Source organism: Sinohyriopsis cumingii, chromosome 3 (genome assembly GCF_028554795.1).
Source record: "Sinohyriopsis cumingii isolate HCF-2022 chromosome 3, ASM2855479v2, whole genome shotgun sequence".
Taxonomy (NCBI): Eukaryota; Metazoa; Mollusca; class Bivalvia; order Unionida; family Unionidae; genus Sinohyriopsis; species Sinohyriopsis cumingii.
In genome coordinates, this window is record NC_142963.1 from 141,681,973 (window position 1) to 141,700,258 (window position 18,286).

At 34.4% G+C, this 18,286-nt stretch overlaps 1 protein-coding gene across 3 annotated transcripts in view; it reads left to right on the plus strand.

Moving 5' to 3' along the window:
- The window catches only part of LOC149803970 (integrator complex subunit 13-like), a 281,070-nt gene that overhangs the window by 214,592 nt on the left and 48,192 nt on the right, over positions 1-18,286 (plus strand). For all 3 annotated transcript variants that reach the window (XM_089953810.1, XM_089953808.1, XM_089953809.1), the window contains 3 exons: positions 1,820-1,904; positions 14,496-14,591; positions 17,745-17,834. In XM_089953810.1, the coding sequence (XP_089809936.1) occupies positions 1,820-1,904; positions 14,496-14,591; positions 17,745-17,834 (271 nt within the window). The remainder of the gene's footprint in view (positions 1-1,819; positions 1,905-14,495; positions 14,592-17,744; positions 17,835-18,286) is intronic.

An 18,286-nucleotide genomic window follows, 5' to 3' on the forward strand; every position in this document is an offset into this window, starting at 1 on the left:
GAACCTATGTATCATGATGATACTGCATGAAAACCTCTGTATGATTATAATACTGCATGGCATCCTCTGTATCATGATAATACTATATTAGAATCTCTGTATCATTATAATACTGCATTGGAACCCATGTATCACAATGCATACTGCATTAGAACCTCATTGTCATGATAATACTGCATTAGAATCTCTGTATCATGATGATAATTCATTATAATCTATGTATCATGATACATACTGCATCAGAACCTATGTATCATGATAGTACTGCATGAAAACCTGTATCATGATAATAATGCATTAGAATCTCTGTATCATGATAATAATGCATTAGAATGTCTGTATCATGATAATAATTCATTATAATCTCTGTATCATGGTGCATACTGCATAAGAACCTATGTATCATGATACATACTGCATCAGAACCTATGTATCATGATAGTACTGCATGGTGTTGTCTGAGGTGGACATTCTAGGCCATTGGAGCAGTGATGCATACTGACCAGATCCTCTGTATCATGATAATACTATATTAGAATCTATGTATCATGATGCATACTGCATGAGAACTTGTGTATCATGAAACATACTGCATCAGAGCCACTTTGTCATGATAATATTGCATTAGACCCTTTGTATCGTGATGCATACTGCATGATAACCTCTCTATCATGATAATTCTGCATGAGAACCTGTGTATCATGATAATAATGGATTAGAACTAGGTCTTTTTTAGGTAGCTGGTGAGGTAATTCCAACCCGAAATTTTGCCATATAATAGTGTGTGTGTGTGCATGCATGCATGTGTGCATGCGTGCATGCATGCATGTGTGCATGCAAGAGTGCATGTGTGTGTGTGTGCATGAGTGTGTGCGTGCATGCACGCGCGTGCGCACACAGAAAAGTGCAGTGTCCACAAAGATGTTGGGTGTGCATGTACGTTTCAACCTCTGAAGAATAAAATCCCTTTGGACCAATTGAAATTTTCAGATTTGGGATGGTTTTAATTGAATTTCTGAGAACCATGTAAAATTGTCAGGTGTGGGATGGTTTTAATTAAAACTCTCAAAAGCAAGTTAAATTTTCAGGTTTGGGATGGTTTAATTTAATCTATCAGACTGAAGTGAAATTTTCAGGTTTGAGATGTTTTATTTGAATCTCTCAGAACCAAGTAAAATTTTCAGGTTTTGCAATGGTTTTAATTGAATCTCTCAGAACCAAGTGACATTTTCAGATTTGATGTGGTTGTTGTCTTTGAGAAGTTTGCTGTATTTCACCAAAGAATGAGATATGATCAGTTCTCTTTGATTCCATTAAAAACATCAATAGCTGGTCAGTTTGGAGAGGGGGCAATAATTAGGCTTTCACTGCTTTTGAGTGATTCTGTGTTCGGTTACATTTTATTCAGCACATTATAGATTGTTCTTAGACCATTTTCTGTCCACATTATAAGTCTACATCAGCTTCAGTTGCATGGGACTCATTTTGGTACAGAATTGATGCTTGGGACTGTTTTTTTTTTTTTGGTGTTCAGAATTGATGTTTGGGACTGTTAATTTCTTATGGTGTTGAGAACTGATGCTTGGGACTGTTAATTTCTTTTGGTGTACAGATTTTAGTTCAGTTTACTTTGTTGTAATATGATGAAATTATAAAAGGACACATTTGGAACCTAAAATGAAATTAATATTAAAATTCTGTTAAAATTGTTTAACCCAAAATGCAGATAGGTGGTGTTCTAATGTTTAGTTATTTGAAATAATTAAATCATAATCCATCATGCGAATCAATAGATACACTTAGACATAATTAATTCCAGGAAGAGCAGAATGCCAGTTCATCAGCAAACTATGATGTAGAGCTACTTCACCCAACTGAGACTCATCAAGACCTTTTCAATTCAGGTAACTTAATAGCATTTCTTAATTGGTGTTATTTCCTCTATTAGTTTTCTACCTCCTTATTTGTATCTTCCTTTTGCTATATTTTTCTGTCATTGTCTGGCTGTAGCTGTCTTGTCTGGCTGTAGTTAATGTTTTGTCTGGCTGTAGCTGACTCTTGTCTGGCTATCACCATATTTTGTATGACTAGCTGTCTTGTCTGGCTGTAGCTCTGTCTTATCTGGCTGTAGCTATGTTTTGTATGGTTGTAGCTGGCTATGTCCTGTCTAGCTGTAGCTTTTTTCATACTGTAGTTGACTATGTCTTGTCTGGCTGTAGCTATGTTTTGTCTGGCTATAGCTGGCTATGTCCTGTCTGGCTGTCATGTTTTGTATGGCTGTGGCTGGCTATATCCTGTCTGGCTGTAGCTATGTTTTGTATGGCTGTGGCTGGCTATGTCCTGTCTGGCTGTAGCTTTTTTTCTGGCTTTAGTTGACTATGTATTGTCTGGCTATAGCTATGTTTCTGCAGACCTTCAGCCTCATCTACAAGTTGTGATGTTGACTTACCAGTCCATGCTCGACACATCCAAATCTTATTACTTCAAGTAAATAAACATTCTTCCTTATTGGGGTTATCTCCCAATAATAGCTTTTACCCATATTTATATTTTCCTCAGTCCCAATTTTATGTTTCTGTTGGTCTGTCTCTTAATCTCACTCACATGCAATGATATAGAACTACACATCCAACAAGGTACATCAAGGCTATTTAATACCATTTTCTTTCTGGGCAGTCATGATGAAATGGGTACATGGTCATGCTGTTGCTTAGGAATCAGAATCAACACAAATTCTTGCTCCCTTTGACATCATGTAGTGTACTTAGGGCCATAAAGAAGAAGACATAAAAGCAGTGTGATAGACTTGATTATCTGGCTAATTGCTGTTTTATTTTCCTTTATGCTACTGAGCCACTTGAGCAATTTCTTTTCAGCTTTGGTCTCCTGGTCTGTATTGCTTCTCAATGTGTGAATGCTGTTGTTGTTGTTGTTGTTGTTGTGGGGTTTAACGCCATTTTTCAGCACGATAGGCTATACATGGCGGCCAGTATTAATGGTGGAGGAAGAACCCGGAAAACCCCGGAAAGAACCACCGACCCACGAGAAGCTACTGGCAGGCTTTCTCACATGCCCACATTGGCTGAATCTTAGACTCGAACCGCCGCAGACAGAGGTGAATGTGTGAATGCCACAAGATAGCTTTAACTGTACTGAAGCCCAAACAAACTGTTTATCTTTCCTCCCCTCCTTTGTCATATATGTAATGATTCCTGATTTCCCTGTTTATCTTTCCTCCCCTCCTTTGTCATATATGTAGTGATTCCTGATTTCCCTGTTTATCTTTCCTCCCTCCTTTGTCATACATTTAATGATTTCTGATTTCCCTGTTTATCTTTCCTCCCCTCCTTTGTCATACATGTAATGATTCCTGATTTCCCTGTTTATCTTTCCTCCCCTCCTTTGTCATACATGTAATGATTCCTGATTTCCCTGGAAAATTCCAACTTTTTAATCATGATTCCAATCAGGATGGTTTTTGGGATCAATTCCTGATTTTTTATCCTCGAGAAATATGCATATTTATAATTAGAGTCTCACCAATTAGTGCATTGTAGAAATCCACAGTGTTAGGCTAATGAGTATGTCTCATTTCTCAAAACAAATTCAAAAGCTATTTATTTTTTAAATTAAAAACCCTTTCTGGCAAACCTCTCAGACTATTTCCTTTGATTGGACGAAGTGCATTCATCCAAAGATAATTTGATTTTGACAGTCGATGTCTCCATTGTAAAATACTGATGCGAGTTATCTCCCTGCTTTATTCAAGCCAGATATTGTAACTTTACAGCGGCTGAGGCAAAATAACATATCACATATCCATTTCTTCATTTTCTATTTCTTCGGATCATATTCATTGATTGTATAGTGAGTTGCTTCCTGTTGATGTGTTACACATTAATTTAGTGGTCTTCACAATTATATTGAAATATATATTTGGGAATTTCCTTTATTTTTTTCTTAAAACAACCTTTCAAAAATGTAATTGAATTAATAATTTCTTTCACTATAACGATTTTTTTTTTTAAGTTGCGTGAAAAAGTTTTATTACAATAAAGTAATGGCAGTATGTTGAACCAATGCATGTATGCAGCTGTGTAATATGCAAAACTTCTTTTCTTGTAAAGTTGTCAAGTCTCTTTAATATTTTGTTTGGATCAGTTGATATTTGTACAGCAGATTAGCTGTTGTGTGTCACTGATACACGCCCATAAAGACACAACAAAAATGTACATTTTGTCTTGTTGTGTGTCACTGATACACGCCCCTAAAGACACAACAGAAATGTACATTTTGTCATGTTGTACGTCACTTATACACGCCCATAAAGAAACAACAAAAATGTACATTTTGTCATGTTGTGTGTCACTGATACACGCCCATAAAGACACAACAAAAATGTACATTTTGTCTTGTTGTGCGTCACTGATACATGCCCATAAAGATACAACAAAAATGTACATTTTGTCATGTTGTGTGTCACTGATACACACCCATAAAGACACAATAAAAATGTACATTTTGTCATGTTGTGTGTCACTGATGCACGCCAGTAAAGACGTGACAAAGATATACATTTTGTCTTCTTGTGTGTCACTTGTGCACACCAGTAATGACTTGACCAAATATACATTATTCCATGTTGTGGATCACAAGTAAAACACCAGTAAAGATTTTACCAGATGTACCATGATCAGAGTGGTGGCCTAAGTAGTTAGAGCAGCTGCCTTTGAAACAGGAGGTCTGGGTTAGAACCTTGACTGTGTCTTTCCAAAGACTTATAAAAATGGTACTAACAGCTGCCTCGCTTGGCACTTAAGCATTAAGAGGTTAGTGTTGTGACTGGTCAGCCTGGTGTCAGGATAATGTGATTGGGTGGAACGTCATGTTACATGTCTGCAGCATGATGCCCCTGTGCTAGACATTACTAAACTGCAACACTACAAACATCTTAGCAATATGACTGGAAAGTTGTTAAAGCTATGTTAAAAATCCAAATCAAGCACACACACACAAATGTAGCGTTAGCGTTTCATGTTGTCTCCGATGCACACCATTACAGACATTTACAAATGTACCTTGTACCATGTTGTGTGTCATTGATGCATGCCAGTAAAGACTTGACCAAATGTACATTCTACCATGCAAGTCACTGATGCACATCAGTAAAGACTTGACAAAATGTACAGTATACTATGTTGTGTGTCCCTGATACACACCAGTAAAGACTTGACTAGATAGATGCACATTGTACCATGTTGTGTGTCACTTGATGCAAATCAGTGAAGTCTTAAACAGGTTCACATTGTACAATGATGTGTATCACAGATGTACACCAGTAAATATTTGGCTAATGTACACTATACATGTACCATGTTGTGTGTTACTGATGTACACCAGTAAATATTTGACTAATGTGCACTGTACCATAATGTGTGTCACTTGATACACACCAGTAAATGTATAATGTGCACTATACCATGATCTGTGTGTCACTTGATGCACACCAGTAAATGTTTGACTAATGTGCACTATACCATTTTATGTGTCACTTGATGCACACCAGTAAATGGGGGCCCTGAGTGGCAGAGTGGTCTAAAGTTCTCTCCATTATGGATCACTGCCATCTCACCTTGTCTGCATGGGTTCAAGTCTCAGAATCGGCCAATGTGGGTATGTGAAAAAGCTTGCCTGTAGCTTCTCATGCGTCACTGGTTCTTTCCACGGTTTTCCTGGGTTCTTCCTCCACCATTAATACTGGCCGCCATGTATAGCCTATCATGTGCTGAAAAATGGCATTAAACCCAACAACAACAAAATCAACAACAACAACTAGTAAATGTATGGCTGATGTCCACTATACCATGTTGTGGTCACTGATGCACACAGTGAAGCTATTACCAAATGTACATTATATGATGTTGTGGTCACTGATGCACACAGTAAAGCTATTACCAAATGTACATTATATGATGTTGTGTGTCACTAATGCACACAGTAAAGATATTACCAAATGTACATTATATGATGTTGTGTGTCATTGATGCACACAGTGAAGCTATTACCAAATGTACATTATATGATGTTGTGGTCACTGATGCACAGTGAAGCTATTACCAAATGTACATTATATGATGTTGTGGTCACTGATGCACACAGTAAAGGTATCATCAAATGTACATTATATGATGTTGTGCATCACTAATGCACACAGTGAAGCTATTACCAAATGTACATTATATGATGTTGTGTGTCTCTGATGCACACAGTAAAGCTATTACCAAATGTACATTATATGACGTTGTGGTCACTGATGCACACAGTAAAGCTATCACCAAATGTACATTATATGATGTTGTGGTCACTGATGCACACAGAGAAGCTATTACCAAATGTACATTATGTGATGTTGTGGTCACTGATGCACACAGTAAAGCTATTACCAAATGTACATTATATGATGTTGTGTGTCACTGATGCACACAGTGAAGCTATTACCAAATGTACATTATATATGATGTTGTGGTCACTGATGCACACAGTGAAACTATTACCAAATGTACATTATATGACATTGTGGTCACTGATGCACACAGTGAAGCTATTACCAAATGTACATTATATGATGTTGTGTGTCACTGATGCACACAGCAAAGCTATTACCAAATGTACATTATATGATGTTGTGGTCACTGATGCACACAGTAAAGTTATTACCAAATGTACATTATATGATGTTGTGGTCACTGATGCACACAGTAAAGATATTACCAAAGGTACATTATATGATGTTGTGGTCACTGATGCACACAATAAAGCTATTACCAAATGTACATTATATGATGTTGTGTGTCACTGATGCACACAGTGAAGCTATTACCAAATGTACATTATGTGATGTTGTGGTCACTGATGCACACAGTAAAGCTATTACCAAATGTACATTATATGATGTTGTGGTCACTGATGCACACAGTAAAGCTATTACAAAATGTACATTATATGTTTTTGTGGTCACTGATGCACACAGTAAAGCTATTACCAAATGTACATTATATGATGTTGTGTGTCACTGATGCACACAGTAAAGCTATTACCAAATGTACATTATATGATGTTGTGGTCACTGATGCACACAGTAAAGCTATTACCAAATGTACATTATATGATGTTGTGGTCACTGATGCACACAGTAAAGATATTACCAAATGTACATTATATGATGTTGTGTGTCATTGATGCACACAGTGAAGCTATTACCAAATGTACATTATGTGATGTTGTGGTCACTGATGCACACAGTAAAGCTATTACCAAATGTACATTATATGATGTTGTGGTCACTGATGCACACAGTAAAGCTGTTACCAAATGTACATTATATGATGTTGTGTGTCACTGATGCACACAGTGAAGCTATTACCAAATGTACATTATGTGATGTTGTGGTCACTGATGCACACAGTAAAGCTATTACCAAATGTACATTATATGATGTTGTGGTCACTGATGCACACAGTAAAGATATTACCAAATGTACATTATATGATGTTGTGTGTCACTGATGCACACAGTAAAGCTGTTACCAAATGTACATTATATGATGTTGTGTGCCACTGATGCACACAGTGAAGCTATTACCAAATGTACATTATGTGATGTTGTGGTCACTGATGCACACAGTAAAGCTATTACCAAATGTACATTATATGGTGTTGTGGTCACTGATGCACACAGTGAAGCTATTACCAAATGTACATTATATGATGTTGTGTGTCACTGATGCACACAGTAAAGCTATTACCAAATGTACATTATATGATGTTGTGGTCACTGATGCACACAGTAAAGCTATCACCAAATGTACATTATATGATGTTGTGGTCACTTATGCACACAGTAAAGCTATTACCAAATGTACATTATATGATGTTGTGGTCACTTATGCACACAGTAAAGCTATTACCAAATGTACATTATATGATGTTGTGGTCACTGATGCACACAGTAAAACTGTTACCAAATGTACATTTTATGATGTTGTGATCACTGATGCACACAGTGAAATGCAAATTATACAGTGTTTGTGTTGCTAATGCACACCATGGAAGACTTCACCAGATGCACATTGTACCAGATGAAAATGGGAATTTATATTAATCATTTCTAGGATACAATTTTTTAATGTTATGCAAATGCCAGTACCTAAAGAAATTAAGGGAAGAAAACAACATTTATTTTCTGTAAACATGAATTTTTTTTAATGATTTTCTTAATCCGGTTACAAAGAAAAATGGGCTAATAAAGTTTCCAAGTTTTTTTTAAAGAAGGTTCAGATTGTATATGTGTGTGTGTGGGGAGGATGATAACATATGCACTTCATGTTTAAAAATTAAAATCTGATATAAAACCATACAAATGCTTGATCCTTATTACCATGCCGCGTGCAATTCTAATAAAAATCCCATAATCACAAAACTTCCTCAACCTGTATATTCACAGATATTTCTAATCAAAATCCCATAATCACAAACTTCCTCAACCTGTATATTCACAGTTATTTCTAATCAAAATCCCATAATCACAAAACTTCCTCAACCTGTATATTCACAGATATTTCTAATCAAAATCCCAAAATCACAAACTTCCCCCAACCTGAGTATACACACATATTTCAAATCAAATCCCATAATCACAAACTTCCCCCAACCTGAGTATACACACATATTTCAAATCAAATCCCATAATCACAAACTTCCCCCAACCTGTATATTCACACATATTTCTAATCAAATCCCATAATCACAAATTTCCTCCAACCTGAGTATACACACATCCTTACATTTCACATCTGTAATGATCATTTGTTCATTTAAACAATATCTGGATGGTGTAAGACTATGATTCAATTAAGTTTGATGATCTTGATATCATTACACTAGTTGATAGACACACTGTATCAGTGATGTCTTGTATGTGCATTCCACATGTGATTCTACTCTAACAGTATTAATGATGTTAAGGATTGAATGCTTGAATAAGCCTATTTGGTGTACCTGCTAAAAATAAGACATCTGGTGCATCCATTGGCCGGCTAAATGGGGACAGGTATCTGGTGCATCCTTTGGCCAGCTAAATGGGGATGGACATCAGGTGCATCCATTGGCTGGCTAAATGGGAACAGAGACATCTGGTGCTTTCATTGGCTAACTAAATGAGGACCTAGACAACTTGTGCATCCATTGGCCAGCTAAATGGGGACAGGTATCTGGTGCATCCTTTGGCCAGCTAAATGGGGATGGACATCAGGTGCATCCATTGGCTGGCTAAATGGGAACATAGACATCTGGTGCTTCCATTGGCTAACTAAATGAGGACATAAACAACTTGTGCATCCATTGGCCAGCTAAATGGGGACAGACATCTGATGCATCCAACTTAATGAGGACATAGGCATCTGGTGCACCCATTGGCCAGCTAAATGGGAACATAGCTATATAGTGCATCCATTGACCAGCTAAATGGGAACATAGCTATATAGTGCATCCATTGACCAGCTAAATGGGGACATAGGCATGGGTATACTTTTTTATACTAAAATTGATGTCAGATCAGGGATTGTGTATTCCGTTTTAAATTCTGACTGTGAAAACAATTGATAAATGTTGGTACAGTAGTACAGTATGTCGAAAAAGCAGGAAATTTGACCACATTGGGAAGTTAGCTACAGAAAGTAACCATCCACACTTGTGGAAAAATATGTAAAAATTGCAGTATTAAGAAAATAATGAAAGAAAAAAATGATAGTTTACTAAATCTTAGCAGAAATATGAGAACAATGAGAACTCTGCTGATAAAGTGTTCAGAAGAAATCTAAGAACATTGAAATCATTCGGAAGAATCATTAGAACATTGACAGCTGTGTTTAAAAGAATTATATTTAAATTATATTTAAAAATTGTACAGTCACTTTCACTCAAATAATCTTTTTTAGATGTCAATCAGGCTTTCTTTCCAAAAAATAAAGTTTTCCACCTCATAAACATTTGTCAGACTATATGCACTTCATAAGTTCATTTGACATAATGGAAGGTGTGTGTGGTCTTCTTTGCTGTTTGTCAAATATTTGGCAATGTGTGGCACAGAGGACTAATACATAAAAAGTTATGGCATCATTATTCATTTTCTTGATTGGATCACATCATTTAATTAGCAGTGCTAAACCTACAATACATTTGACTCTACTACCTGGTAAATTATTGCAGGTGCCCCACATTAATGAGTAAGTGAAATTTTTGTTGAGCATGCCAAGGCTTGTTGCTCATTATCACAGGTGTCTAAGAATAAATCTGAAAGAGAACGTATGCGAAATTCAGAATTACATACAATCAGTATTTTATCAAAACAATGGCTTGTAGATTTTAATCTTACCAAGCTAGAAGCATAAATTAAAACTCACTGTTCCTAAACTAAGATATAAAAATGAGATCATACCTTTCCATAAACCATCATAAATACCTTGGAGTTATTTTTGTACCCTAGGCATTTGGGCAAGACATTGATAAGCTTTTGCATCTGCCTCAAGAATGATCCATGTGTGTATGTAGATGGGTATAGAAAATTGAATATTTTTCATGTGTCTGTGTAGATGGGTATAGAAAATTGAATATTTTTCATGTGTGTATGTAGATGGGTATAGAAAATTGAATATATTTCATGTGTGTATGTAGATGGGTATAGAAAATTGAATATTTTTCATGTGTGTATGTAGATGGGTATAGAAAATTGAATATTTTTCATGTGTGTATGTAGATAGGTTTTGAAAATTGAATATATTTCATGTGTGTATGTAGATGGGGATAGAAAATTTAATATTTGTCATGTGTATTTGTAGACGGGTATAGAAAATTGAATATTTTTCATGTGTGTATGTAGATGGGCTTTGAAAATTTAATATTTGTCATGTGTGTATGTAGATGGGTATAAAAAATTGAATATTTTTCATGTGTATATGTTGATGGGTATAGAAAATTGAATATTTGTCAGGTGTGTATGTAGATGGGTATAGAAAATTGAATATTTTTCATGAGTATATGTTGATGGGTATAGAAAATTGAATATTTGTCAGGTGTGTATGTAGATGGGTATAAAAAATTTAATATTTTTCATGTGTGGTGTATGTAGATGGGTTTTGAAAATTTAATATTTTTCATGTGTGTATGTAGATGGGTATAGAAAATTGAATATTTTTCATGTGTGTGTATGTAGATGGGTATAAAAAATTTAATATTTTTCATGTGTGTATGTTGATGGGTATAGAAAATTTAATATTTGTCATGTGTATATGTAGATGGGTATAAAAAAATTTAATGTTTTTCATGTGTGTATGTTGATGGGTATAGAAAATTGAATATTTGCCAGGGATGTATGTTGATGGGTATAGAAAATTGAATATTTGTCAAGTGTGTATGTAGATGGGTATAAAAAATTTATTATTTTTCATGTGTGTATGTAGATGGGTTTTGAAAATTTAATATTTTTCATGTGTGTATGTAGATGGGTATAGAAAATTGAATATTTTTCATGTGTATATGTTGATGGGTATAGAAAATGTAATATTTGTCATGTGTGTATGTAGATGGGTATAAAAAATTGAATATTTTTCATGTGTGTATGTTGATGGGTATAGAAAATTGAATATTTTTCATGTGTGTATGTAGATGGGTATAGAAAATTGAACATTTTTCATGTGTGTGTATGTAGATGGGTATAAAAAATTTAATATTTTTCATGTGTGTATGTAGGTGGGTATAGAAAATTGAATATTTTTCACGTGTGTATGTAGGTGGGTATAGAAAATTGAATATTTTTCATGTGTATATGTTGATGGGTATAGAAAATTTAATATTTGTCATGTGTGTATGTTGATGGGTATAGAAAATTGAATATTTGCCAGGGATGTTATGTTGATGGGTATAGAAAATTGAATATTTGTCAGGTGTGTATGTAGATGGGTATAAAAAATTTAATATTTTTCATGTGTGTATGTAGATGGGTTTTGAAAATGTAATATTTTTCATGTGTGTATGTAGATGGGTATAGAAAATTGAATATTTTTCATGTGTATATGTTGATGGGTATAGAAAATGTAATATTTGTCATGTGTGTATGTAGATGGGTATAAAAAATTGAATATTTTTCATGTGTGTATGTTGATGGGTATAGAAAATTGAATATTTTTCATGTGTGTATGTAGATGGGTATAGAAAATTAAATATTTTTCATGTGTGTATGTAGATAGGTATCAAAAATTGAATATTTTTCATTGTGTATGTAGATGGGTATAGAAAATTGAATATTTTTCATGTGTATATGTAGATGGGTATAGAAAATTGAATATTTGTCATGTGTGTATGTAGATGGGCATAGAAAATTGAATATTTTTCATGTGTGTATGTAGATGGATATAGAAAATTGAATATTTTTCATGTGTGTATGTAGATGGGTATAGAAAATTGAATATTTTTCATGTGTCTATGTAGATGGGTATAGAAAATTGAATATTTTTCATGTGTGTGTATGTAGATGGATATAGAAAATTGAATATTTTACATGTGTGTATGTAGATGGGTATAGAAAATTGAATATTTTTCATGTGTGTATGTAGATGGGTATAGAAAATTGAATATTTTACATGTGTGTATGTAGGTGGGTATAGAAAATTTAATATTTTACATGTGTGTATGTAGATTGGTATAGAAAATTTAATATTTTACATGAGTGTATGTAGATGGGTATAGAAAATTTAATATTTTACATGTGTATATGTAGGTGGGTATAGAAAATGTAATATTTTACATGTGTATATGTAGATGGGTATAGAAAATTTAATATTTTACATGTGTGTATGTAGATGGGTTTTGAAAATTTAATATTTTTCATGAATGATTTATATATAAATGTTGCAATGTACATGTGGTGAAAAAAATTAAAAATGCCTCTCTCTTTCTGTCTGTCTGTCTGTCTCTCTCTGTCTCATTCAGGGACTTAAAGAACACTTCCATTGACCATAAATACAATGCTATATGGGTCATTGTTTTTAAATGAAATGCCATGTTTATTTCATAGAATTCAGATTTGCATCCAAAGAAAAACATTTTATCCTTCTTTTTTCCCCTGTATAAATCCTTTAAGGCCCTTATTTCAGTCCAGAAATCACCATCACTGTAATGTATATTACATCAAGGCCCTTTTATCAGTCAAGAATTGACACTCACAGTGATGTGCATTATATCAAGGCCCTTTATTAGTATAGAATTGACACTCACAGTGATGTGCATTACATCAAGGCCCTTTATTAGTATAGAATTGACAGTAATGTACATTACATCAAGGCCCTTTTGTCATTCTAGAATTGACACTCACGGTAATGTACATTACATCAAAGCCCTTTATCAGTCTAGAATTGACACAGTAATGTACATTACATCAAAGCCCTTTTATCAGTCTAGAATTGACTGTCACAGTAATGTACACTACATCAAAGCCCTTTTATCAGTCTAGAATTGACTGTCACAGTAATGTACATTACATCAAAGCCCTTTTATCAGTCTAGAATTGACTGTCATAATAATGTACATTACATCAAAGCCCTTTATCAGTATAGAATTGACACTCACAGTGATGTACATCAAAGCCCTTTAGCAGTCTAGAATTGACACTCACAGTAATGTACATCAAAGCCCTTTACCAGTCTAGAATTGACACTCACGGTAATGTACATTACATCAAAGCCCTTTTATCAATCTAGAATTGACACTCACAGTAATGTACATTTTGTCATAGCCCTTTACCAGTCTAGAATTGACACTCACAGTAATGTACATTTTGTCATAGCCCTCCTATCAATCTATAAGTTACAGCTCAGTAATGTATGTTACTTGCACTGACCTTGGTCAGAATTCTCTCACACATGAACCACCATTTGTTTCCAGTAACATCATTTTGCCATTATCCATATAAAATGTACAACTTTTGTAGGGAAAGGAAATTTTTCTGAATTTTGAGAACTTATTACTCCATCCTATTGTAACAATTACTGAAATGAAATATGTTTGAACTAAACTAATTGACAGTGCATTTATGAAATTTCAAATTAAAGTCTTTCTGGGAATATGGAATGTCGACCTACATATTTAATATGGCAGGAATAATAAATACATGACCTATAATTTTTAAAGCAATGTTAATCTAACCTCTTGCCAGCTCATTAAATTAATTAATCTATGTTGTATGTTTTATTGACTTAATGGTGCTCTAAAATTAGTAGCCTCATTTAATACAGTAACAACAAAAATGTATAGATTTGCATCCTGGAAATATGTCTAGCATGTACTTACAGTTACAACACCAATATGGTTTACATATAAACTGCTAATACAATGTTTAATCCATTCATGTCATGAAAGGTTTTCTTTTTTTTTTTCTTTTACAAGGTAATGCTGCTGAGGGATTGATAGTTCCTTCCAAAGAGGGGCTTGGGATTAACACAGTTACCCTAAAGTGGTGTACCCCGAAGACGAATTCTGTCGGTGAGTAATCTGAAAAATACTGGTCTCTTGCATATGTAATGCTGCTGAGGGATTGATAGTTCCTTCCAAAGAGGGACTTGGGATTAACACAGTTATCCTAAAGTGGTGTACCCCGAAGACGAATTCTGTCGGTGAGTAATCTGAAAAATACTGGTCTCTTGCATATAAGTATCATCACTTCTTCATTCTGAGCTGCCAGTTTGCCCAGTTTCTGATGCAAATGCTCCTTGAGGTTTTTGTTTGGAGATTTAACAGGATAGTTTTATTAGCTCTGTATTCATCAAAGACCAAATGAGCATATGAAATAGCCTGTCCATATGTTTGTATTTGGAGAATTATAACTTTTTGGTTTTATTGGTTCTAAACCCATCAAAGACCAAATTTATTAATGTGATGGCCTGTCTTCCATCAATATTTGGAAATGTATAACTAGTTTTATTAGCTCTGCATTTGTATTTAAAAAAAAGAAAAAAAAGTACATGATGGCCTGTCATCTGTCCTTATTTGGAGATTTATCAGTGTAGTTTTATTTGGTCTGCACCCGTTAAAGAACCAAAGAGTGTAGGTGATTGCCTATCATCTGTCTATATTTGGATATTTATCTGTGTAGTTTTATTAGCGTTGTCTTAGACCAAAATAGCTATTGTGATGGTCTGTTGTCTCTCTGTATTTGGATGTTTATGAATGTAGTTTTGTTAGCGTTGTCTTAGACCAAAATAGCTATTGTGATGGTCTGTCATCTGTCTATATTTGGATGTTTATCAGTGTAGTTTTGTTAGCGTTGTCTTACACCAAAATAGCTGTTGTGATGGTCTGTCATCTATCCATATTTGGATGTTTATCAGTGTAGTTTTGTTAGCATTGTCTTAGACCAAAATAGCTACTGTGATGGTCTGTTGTCTATCTATATTTGGATATTTATTAATGTAGGTATATTAGTGTTGTCTTAGACCAAAATAGCTATTGTGATAGCATGTCATCTATCTATATTTGAATATATATCTATGTAGTTTTATTAGCGTTGTCTTAGACCAAAATAGCTATTGTGATGGCCTGTCGTCTATCTATATTTGGATATTTATCAGTGTAGTTTTATTAGCGTTGTCTAACACCTAAATGGCTATTGTGATGGCCCTTTGTCTATCTATATTTGGTTGTTTATCAATGTAGTTTTATGGGCATTGTTTTAGACCAAAATAGCTAATGTGATGGCCTGTCATCTATCTATATTTGGATATTTATCAGTGTAGTTTTATTAACGTTGTCTTACACCAAAATAGCTGTTGTGATGGCCTGTCGTCTATCTATATTTGGATATTTATCATATTTATTAGCATAGTTTTATTAACGTTGTCTTACACCAAAATAGCTATTGTGATGGCCTTCATCTATCTATATTTGGATATTTATCAATGTTGTTTTATTAGCGTTATCTTAGACCAAGATAGCTAATGTGATGGCCTGTCATCTATCTATATTTGGATATTTGTCAGCGTAGTTTTATTAGCATTGTCTTAGACCAAAATAGCTAACGAGATGGCCTGTCGTCTATCTATATTTGGTATTTATCAGTGTAGTTTTATTAGCATTGTCTAACACCTAAGTAGCTAATGTGATGGCCTGTCGTCTATCTATATTTGGTATTTATCAGTGTAGTTTTATTAGCGTTGTCTAACACCTAAATAGCTATTGTGATGGCCTGTTGACTATTTATATTTGGATATTTATCTTTGTAGTTTATTAGCATCGTCTTACACCAAAATAGCTATTGCGATGGTCTGTCGTCTATCTATATTTGGATGTGTATCAATGTAGTTTTATTAGCATTGTTTTAGACCAAAATAGCTAATGTGATGGCCTGTCGTCTATCTATATTTGGTATTTATCAGTGTAGTTTTTTTAGCGTTGTTTTAGACCAAAATAGCTAATGTGATGGCCTGTCGTCTATCTATATTTGGTATTTATCAGTGTAGTTTTATTAGCATTGTTTTAGACCAAAATAGCTAATGTGATGGCCTGTCATATGCCTATATTTTGTTCTTTAGCCTATATTTTAGCCTGTCATCTGTCAATATTGGGAGATTTATCAGTGTGGTTTCATGATCTTTACACTCACCAAAGACCCAAAGAACTTATGTGATGGCTTGTATTTTGTCCCTTTTTGAAGATTTATCAGTGTGGTTTTATTAATTTGGCATTTGTCAAGACCAGAAGAACTTAAGTGATGGCTTGTATTTTGTCCCTTTCTTGAGATTTGTCAGTGTGGTTTTATTAATTTGGCATTTGTCAAAGACCAGAAGAACTTATGTGATGGCTTGTATTTTGTCCCTTTTTGGATATTTATCAGTGTGGTTTCATTAGTTCTATGCTTGTCAGAAACTGAATAGCTTATAAAACTGCCTGTCGTCTGTCTATATTCGGAGATTTATCAGTATAGTTATATAAGGTCTACACTCATCAAAGACCAGAAGAGCTTATGCAATAAAACATTTGCAGATTTTGCCAGATAGTTTTATTGGTGATGCATTACCTTCATTAAATTTTGCTTTAACCAAGTTGTTATACATTAAGAGCAGGAAGACAATTCCTATTTTATTTTCCTGTTCCCAAGTGCTTGTGAATGAGGTATAGTTTGGTAATAACTAAATTTATTGATTTTTTCATAACAAAACATTTCCAAATATATTGTATGGTGAAGTAAAATTACATCACTCCCTCAGTTTAAGCCCCTCCATTATAAAACAGGCTTTGTTATAAGGTGTGGCCTTCAATTTCATTTCATTAAGTGGCAGGAAATTATAGGTATCAGTCATGTTCTTCAACATAAGGTGTTATCATTATAAGGTGTTATCATTATAAGGTGTTATCATTATAAGGTGTTTTCATTATAAGGTGTTATCATTATAAGGTGTTTTCATTATAAGGTGTTTTCATTATAAAGCAGCTTAGGGAATATGGGATAGGTTATAACAAGTTGTTGGAACATTTTAGCCCAATTTTGTTTTGCTTTACAAAAATATATTTAAACCATTATGTTGTATAGTCCTTATAGCTCTCATGGACAGCGTTGTAATGAAGGAGTGCAGCTTTTTCTGACCTTTTTTATTCGCATTTTACAGTTCTTCTAATTGTGTCATGGTTTTCAAATTTCAGAAATCCCACCCTGCACGACAGCTCATAGGATTACTCCAGTTGATGTCAACAGTCGGCCATCTTCTTGTCTTACCAACTTCCTCCTTAGTGGTAAGAATTGGGATAATAAATATATTCCTTTTGCTTCCACTGCAGTGGATGGGGAATGTTGATTAGCTCTTTCTTCTTAACATCCCCTTTTTGGCAGAGAAAATTATGCAGCAATCTTGTCTCCCTGTCCATTTGTTGATGAAGTTGTCCTTTTCTGCATGATAATTTCATTTCTACAGCACATGCTTCATACCTTCATGAAAATGTTTCACTTGGAATATGCCGATTGATTTTGGAGTCAAAAGGCAATGTTCCAGGTCATTGTAACTAAAAGAAGAAAAATGGTTTCTGCACATTAACATTTAGTTCTACATCACTGCCCTGGACCAAACTCCATGAATAGCTTACACATTCGTGTCAACGAACAATGGATCAAGGTCACTGTAACTGTTAGTTCTTCATTGCAGGCCTGGACCAAACTCTTTCAACAGCTTACACATGGGTCAAAAGGG